General features: G+C 38.7%; 1 protein-coding gene across 1 annotated transcript; it reads left to right on the plus strand.

Moving 5' to 3' along the window:
* The first annotated feature begins 5140 nt into the window (after window positions 1-5140).
* LOC114560855 (leukocyte cysteine proteinase inhibitor 1) lies at window positions 5141-6356 on the plus strand. Its single transcript, XM_028586512.1, has 3 exons — window positions 5141-5256; window positions 5340-5441; window positions 6050-6356. Exons 1-3 carry the CDS (start codon window positions 5185-5187, stop codon window positions 6167-6169), a joined length of 294 nt encoding a protein of 97 aa, XP_028442313.1. The 5' UTR covers window positions 5141-5184; the 3' UTR covers window positions 6170-6356.
* Window positions 6357-7500: the final 1144 nt, after the last annotated feature.

A 7500-nucleotide genomic window follows, 5' to 3' on the forward strand; every position in this document is an offset into this window, starting at 1 on the left:
TAAGACCCAAAAAATAAACCTAAAAACATTCATATTCTCCACACACACACACACACACACACACACACACACACACACACACACACACACACAACCACAACGTCACGTTAAACATTTTATTAAATCAGAGACTTTAAACATCATAAAAACAGCTTCACGAGTAAAAAATAAAGGCACTTGAATTCCATCACCTCCATAAAATAACTTCTCTTTTCTCTTTTTACAAATATTTACACACTTCTCATAGATATAAAAACATGAATCTAGATCACAGATATTCTAAGTATCGGTTATAGGATTTTATATTGTTTTTGGTTCAATAAAACGTAAGCTACGAGTCAGTCATAGTAAAATAATTACACATAAATCATATTTATAGTACAATAATTATACATAAATCATAGAGAGGAGGGAGGGTGAGTCTTTGTTTTGTTTGAAAATACTTTGAACGTCAACAAGAAGTAATATCAGCCAACATCACTTAGAGCACCTTTAAAGTCCTGCCAAGAACACATATCAGTCCTCAGCAGGTTTCTACACAAGTGAACACACCCTTTCTTACAGTTATTAAAAGTTGCACAATAATTGATTTTTATCAAACTAGTATCCTGTCTTTACTTGCTGTATTTCTTGATGTTAAAATATCAAACAGTGCATTACTACCTGGTTGTTATGTTCCAGGTCTCTATAATTTATTCATAATTATTATTTATTTTATAAATTTGAATGAAGAAAAGACAGAAGTCATGGTCTTTGGTGGTACTTCTGTGACCACTCCTCTAGTTGATCTGGGTTCTCTGGCTCAGTATCGCAAGCCAATTGTAAAAATTTGGGGGGTAAAAGTGGACTGTGATCTCAAATTTGACAGCCAGATTAAAGCTGTGGTGAGTGACAGTGTGTGTTATCTCAGTGTGTGTGTGTGTGTGTGTTATCTCAGTGTGTTCTGAGTGACAGTGTGTGTTATCTCAGTGTGTGTGTGTGTGTGTGTGTGTTATCTCAGTGTGTTCTGAATGACAGTGTGTGTTATCTCAGTGTGTGTGTGTGTGTGTGTTATCCCAGTGTGTTCTGAGTGACAGTGTGTGTTATCTCAGTGTGTGTGTGTGTGTGTGTGTTATCTCAGTGTGTTCTGAGTGACAGTGTGTGTTATCTCAGTGTGTTCTGAGTGACAGTGTGTGTTATCTCACTGTGTGTTATCTCAGTGTGTTATCTCAGTTATCTCAGTGTGTGTTATCTCAGTGTGTGTGTGTGTGTGTGTGTGTGTGTGTGTGTGTGTGTGTGTGTGTGTTGTCTCAGTGTGTGTTATCTCAGTGTGTGTGTGTGTGTGTGTTATCTCAGTGTTTGGCTGCTCTGAGCCTGTTTTGCAGCTGATGTGAACTGTTTAGTTCAGGTGACTGTAGGTAGTGCAGACTGGAGTTTGAGTTTTGCACATGTGACTCCAGTGTCGTTTAGCAATCGGAAAAAACTGTAAAATTCTTGTATTTGTTTTTAAAGCCTTGAATGGCCTTGCCCCACCGTACCTCTGTGAGCTGCTGCACCCCCACACTCCTAGCCCATCTCTCAGGTCAGCTGACCAGCTGCTCCTGACGGTGCCTAAAGCTCGGCTCAAGCTCAGATCAAGCGTTTGCCGTTGCAGCTCCAAAACTTTGGAACGGACTGCCTCTGAACATTAAGGTGTAGACACATATAGCCGACGGCCGACCGTTGACAGATGACCCCGTCGATATGATCAGTCGCCTCTCCGAGGTCCAAAAAAGTGCCACAGAACAGACCAAAAAGACGAGAGGAGACGAGACGTAATACGCCTCCATAACAGCAGGCGGCGCTAATCTGTAATGTTGCCCAAGAAATGAAAGCCGGCAGCTGATTGGAAGAACAGGTCATATGGGTTTGTTTTCTCCGGATATTCAGACCTGGACTGTCATGGCGGCTCGTTCAGAATCCGATCTCATATTGGACTAAAATAGTTCACCGAAACGTGTTTCTGAAAACATTTGAAGAGAGAAATAGGCTGTGATGCAGTGTCAGAATCTGTCTTCATTTCAGATCAACAAAGGTCAGTTTAGAAGATTTTCATCAGATTTTGAGAGACTCTAGTCCCCTCATTCCGCTCGTCATTTCCGGGTGAGTCCCGACGGCCCTGCCGCCGACCGAACATGTCAGGTCGGCCAAAATGAACGCCGACAGCCCCCCAGACTGATGACGGCACGGGACACACCGAACAGATTTGAGTCACTGACCTCGCCAGACTGTCCCACGGCCGATAATCGGCCTGATGTGTCCCGGCCCTTAGACAGGCCTCTGCTCTGTCTAGTTTTAAAACCCACCTCTTTTCTTTGGCTTTTAACACCAGGTAGAGTGTTGATGTTATGTGCATATTTGCTTATTTTAATTGATGTTTACTTATTTAATTTTATTTAAATTGTTTTTTATTGCATTTATTTTATATTGGGTACCTCTGCTTTTATTGTGTTATCTATTTATTTTGTTTTATCTTTTGTGCAGCACTTTGGAAACCTTGTGTTTGTTAAAATCGTGCTATATAAATAAAGTGGATTGGATTGGATTGGATTTATAATGTCCAGAGGTGTCAAAAGTATTCACATTCATTACTCAAGTAGAAGTATAGATACTAGGGTTTGAAAAGACTTTTGTAGAAGTTGAAGTATCAACTCAAGCTTTTTACTTAAGTAAAAGTGTAAAAGTACTGGTTTCAAAACTACTTAAAGTATAAAAGTAAAAGTAATGTAAGGCAGAGATCTTCAACAAGGGGTCCTCAAAGTCATTGCAGGGGCCCTCCAAATTATTGTAAATTTTTGAGTCTTTTTATTATCTTTGAGTCTTTTAAAATTAAAATGCCTTAACATAATTCCAACATATTATTAGCAAACATAAATTCCCACTGATGATAGGCTTACTGGCCTATAGGTAAGGTCCCTAAGATATCAGCCCACAGATACAGTTAATCCTAGATTTACTGTGCCACATACAGTATGTCACATACAGTATGTAACATTAAAATATGATTTATAAAATCATGCCAACAATTAATATTTTAATAGCTTATGAAAAAAGAGTATGTAAGAAGGCTTTAGGTTGCCCTAACAGTTATTGTAGGCCCAGTTTAATATGCAACTTAATTTCATACAATATGTAGTAAGGGGTCCCTGCTACATCTCACTTTAAGTAAAGGGATCCTTGGCTTAAAAAACGTTGAAGACCCCTGATGTAAGGGGGAAACAATGCCATGGAGAACAGCTTAACCCCAAAACGTTAGGACAAAATCATATGACTATAATAATGTTATATTAAAATCATACCTGCAAACTCAGAAGGGCTGAAAAAGGTGACACATCTCTTCTGTGTTTTTCAGACAACGGCAGCTACAGTCTGGTGTTACAATCCTCTCCAGTGAAATACAGACACACTTTACACCGTTTAGCTGTCCGTTTTAACCGTGTTTACTCCAGCTGCTAGCTAACCGTAGGCTAACGTTAGCTGCTGCCAACTGTAGTGTTAACTAGCGTCCCGTGCGGCGATGTTTCAGTTCCCTCTAACGTCCGTTTTAGGAGCATCAGAGAGAAGCGCAGGCATCTAAGCGGCTCCTAAATAAGGCACCGAAATCCATGTTGCTATTCGGTCCGGTAGATAACGGTCGTTAAAGCACCGGGTCTCTGCAGGTTTGATGGATTGCGTACAAACCAATAGGGTGTCGGAATGACTATGTTTATACTTCTCATCCAACCACAATCACATTCACTCTATCCGGATGGAGCGATCTGGATAGGGGTTTTTTGTGTGTGTTTTTTTTAACGATGACGAGCCGGAATGAAAACAAGCCGAACTGAAATAGGAGTAACGAGGCTATTTTTAAAATGTAGGGAGTAGAAAGTACAGATAATTACGTGAAAATGTAAGGAGTAGAAGTAAAAAGTATGCTGTAAAATAATTACTCCAGTAAAGTATAGATACCCAAAATTTCTACTTAAGTAAGGTAACAAAGTATTTGTACTTCGTTACTTGACACCTCTGATAATGTCAAATCCCAACAGGAGTTATTTTGGGACCCTTTCCAGATAGAGGAGGTCTAGACCACACAGTCAATGCAGCCAGCAGATTAAAATCCCAAATATTAATTCTGATGCTTTGACTCTGCTGAACAACAACAGACCAAAGGTTGATCTTCTGGATCGTCAGGTCTGATACCAGGAAAGTTTATTCATTGTTAATTAATTGTGGTAAACGCTGATAGGATTAGACTGAATGTTCTGAAAGTGTGTGTGTGTGTTTGTGTGTGTGTGTGTGTGTGTTCAAGTTAAGATCTTATTTTAAAATTATAATACAATGTTCTTAAACTCCTGCCAAGAACACTATCAATCTTTAGCAGGTGTGGTTTTGACAGAAGTGAACACGCCCTTTCCCATCGTTGTTAAAACTTGCACAATAACTGATTTTTAAAGGTTAGTTTAGTCTTTTTCAACCTGGACCCTATGACTGATGGGAACAACCATCTTTGAAATTGCTCCAGTATTCAATTCAATTTGATTTATAGTGTCAAAGTCAATGTTGAATTAATTTGAAATGTGTGATCAACAATCCTAGGATTAGACTGTACTGAAAGGGTGTGTGTGTGTGTGTGTGTGTGTGTGTGTGTGTGTGTGTGTGTGTGTGTGTGTGTGTGTGTGTGTGTGTGTGTGTGTGTGTGTTTCTGTGTGTGTGTTTCTGTGTGTGTTTCTGTGTGTGTTTCTGTGTGTGTGTGTGTGTGTGTGTGTGTGTGTGTGTTTACCTTAGAAACATGACTTTACTGAACTGATTGTTCATTTGTGTGAACACCTACATAAGACGTAGACATTATTTATTTGGATTAAATATTCATGTGAGAAGTCGACACTGTTAATGTTTTAGTTCAGGTCAACACTCTTAATGCTGCATCATCATTTTACATCTTTTGTTGAAAATCTTCAACTTGAATTTGGAAAGGAATTCATAAGAGGAACAAAAGGGTTGTGGTTCCTCCTACAGCTCCACCCAACATGCAGGAGAACCACCTGACAGGTGGAGCTCTCTGGGGGGGGGGGGGGGTGTGATTACTCTCTATAAATACATGCTTACCGTATGTGATACACAGTTGAGACACGTAAAAGTAGACAGTTGACTTCTCTGTTAACTTCAACAGACTTTGACACAATGGATCAGGTGGTCGGAGGGTACAATCCGATAACAGACGCCACCAAAGAAACTCAGGATCTTTGTCATCAGGTGAGCTTCTCTCTACCTTCATTCTTCATAACCTCCACACCCAAGGTCTGAATTTACATCAGATTTATTTCCTTCATACACAGGTGAAGCACCAGGTGGAGAAAAAGACAGGAGCAAATTATGTGGAATACAAAGCAGTTAAATACAGGAGTCAAGTTGTGGCAGGAACCAACTTCCTTATCAAGGTAAATAGATATGTCTTTAATATACAGGTTGAATTATTAGTGACATGCTGAACCATGGCAGGTGTTAGAGTGTGTGTGTGTGTGTGTGTGTGTGTGTGTGTGTGTGTGTGTGTGTGTGTGTGTGTGTGTGTGTGTGTGTGTGTGTGTGTGTGTGCTGTGTGTGTGTGTGTGTGTGTGTGTGTGTGTGTGTGTGTCTGTGTGTGTGTGTGTGTGTGCAGTTGAAGCATGGGAGGTCTGTGTGTGTGTGTGTGTGTGTGTGTGTGTGTGTGTGTCACTGTGTGTGTGTGTGTGTGTGTGTGTGTGTGTGTGTGTGTGTGTGTGTGTGTGTGTGTGTGTGTGTGTGTGTGTGTGCAACAACACCAGGTCTGTGTGAATCCATGTGTGTGTGTGTGTGTGTGTGTGTTGTGTGTGTGTTGTTGTGTGTGTGGTTCATGTTGGAGTGTGTGTGTGTGTGTGTGTGTGTGTGTTCAGTTGAACCATGGGAGGTCTGTGTGTGTGTGTGTGTTAAATGTGTGTGTGTGTGTGTTAACCACACCCTCACTGCTCAACAACACCAGATCAACATGAATCCAGTGTTTAGACGTTAATTTTCCTCTTTGTTCTTACAGGTTCATGTTGGAGGAGCGAACTACATTCATCTGGAAATCTTCCGAGCTCTTCCGTGTAACGGAGGAAAGGTTTCTCTGACTAATGTAAAGGCTCATCAGACCAAAGACAGCCCCCTCTAACCTTAGAAACTGATCCCAGAACCAGTCTCACCAGTAAAATCCTTAAAGGCTGCAGTCTCATGTTAAAATCTTCTGCTTCTTTATTCTGAAATGATTTAACATTGATTTTGAATGTATTAACACTGAGAGATGAAGAGATTTGGTGGAATGCAATGTCCTTTAACTTCAAATAAATATCCTGCCACTATCCTACAGTGTTTGGGACTTATCTAAACTTATATACATATAATTATGGTTTCTTTCAACCTAAATGCCCAACAATAACATGAATGATTCTATACAACGTTCTAAAATGAATTAATTTTAGGTGTTTTATTTAATTTTATAGAATCCATTTTCTTCCCAGATCACAGATGTGATGATTTGTTGCCATTAAAAATAATAAAATGGTTTCATAACCGTATCCTGACTAAATCTGCTGAAGTATAATAATATATAATAATAATAATCCATCAACAAACCTTCCTCTGATTTTAATTAGTCAAAATACTTCATAACTTACTTCTTCTTTCACTCAAACATCTGATCATATTTCATAATAAATGAGGTCAAGCTTCACGGAGCGCATGATCGACAGGAAGACAAGAAAGAAAGAAACACAAAATTTCTGATATAGAAACGTTTTGAAAATGGGTCATATTTGACCCAAAGACAACACAAGAGTTATGACCCAAAAATAAACCTAAAAACATTTATATTCTCCCACACACACACACACACACACACACACACACACACACACACACACACACACACACACACACACACACACCAACAACAACAACGTCACATCAGAGGTTTTAAACATAAAAACAGATTCAGGAGTAAAAAATAAAGGCACTTGACTTCCATCACCTCCATAAAATAACTTCTCTTTTCTCTTTTTACAAATATTTACACACTTCTCATCGTAGATATAAAAACATGAGTCTTGATCACACATATCGGTAATAGGATTTTATATTGTTTATGGGTCAATAAAACACATGCTACCAGTTAGTCATAGTACAATAATTACACATAAATCATAGTCATAGTACAATAATTACACATAAAACAGTCATAGTACAATAATTACACATAAAACATAGTCATAGTACAATAATTACACATAAAACAGTCATAGTACAATAATTATACATAAAACATAGTCATAGTACAATAATTACACATAAATCATAGTCATAGTACAATAATTACACATAAAACAGTCATAGTACAATAATTACACATAAATCATAGTCATAGTACAATAATTACACATAAAACAGTCATAGTACAATAATTACACATAAATCATAGTCATAGTACAATAATTACACATAAAACAG

The sequence above is a fragment of the Perca flavescens genome, chromosome 8 (genome assembly GCF_004354835.1).
Source record: "Perca flavescens isolate YP-PL-M2 chromosome 8, PFLA_1.0, whole genome shotgun sequence".
Classification (NCBI taxonomy): Eukaryota; Metazoa; Chordata; class Actinopteri; order Perciformes; family Percidae; genus Perca; species Perca flavescens.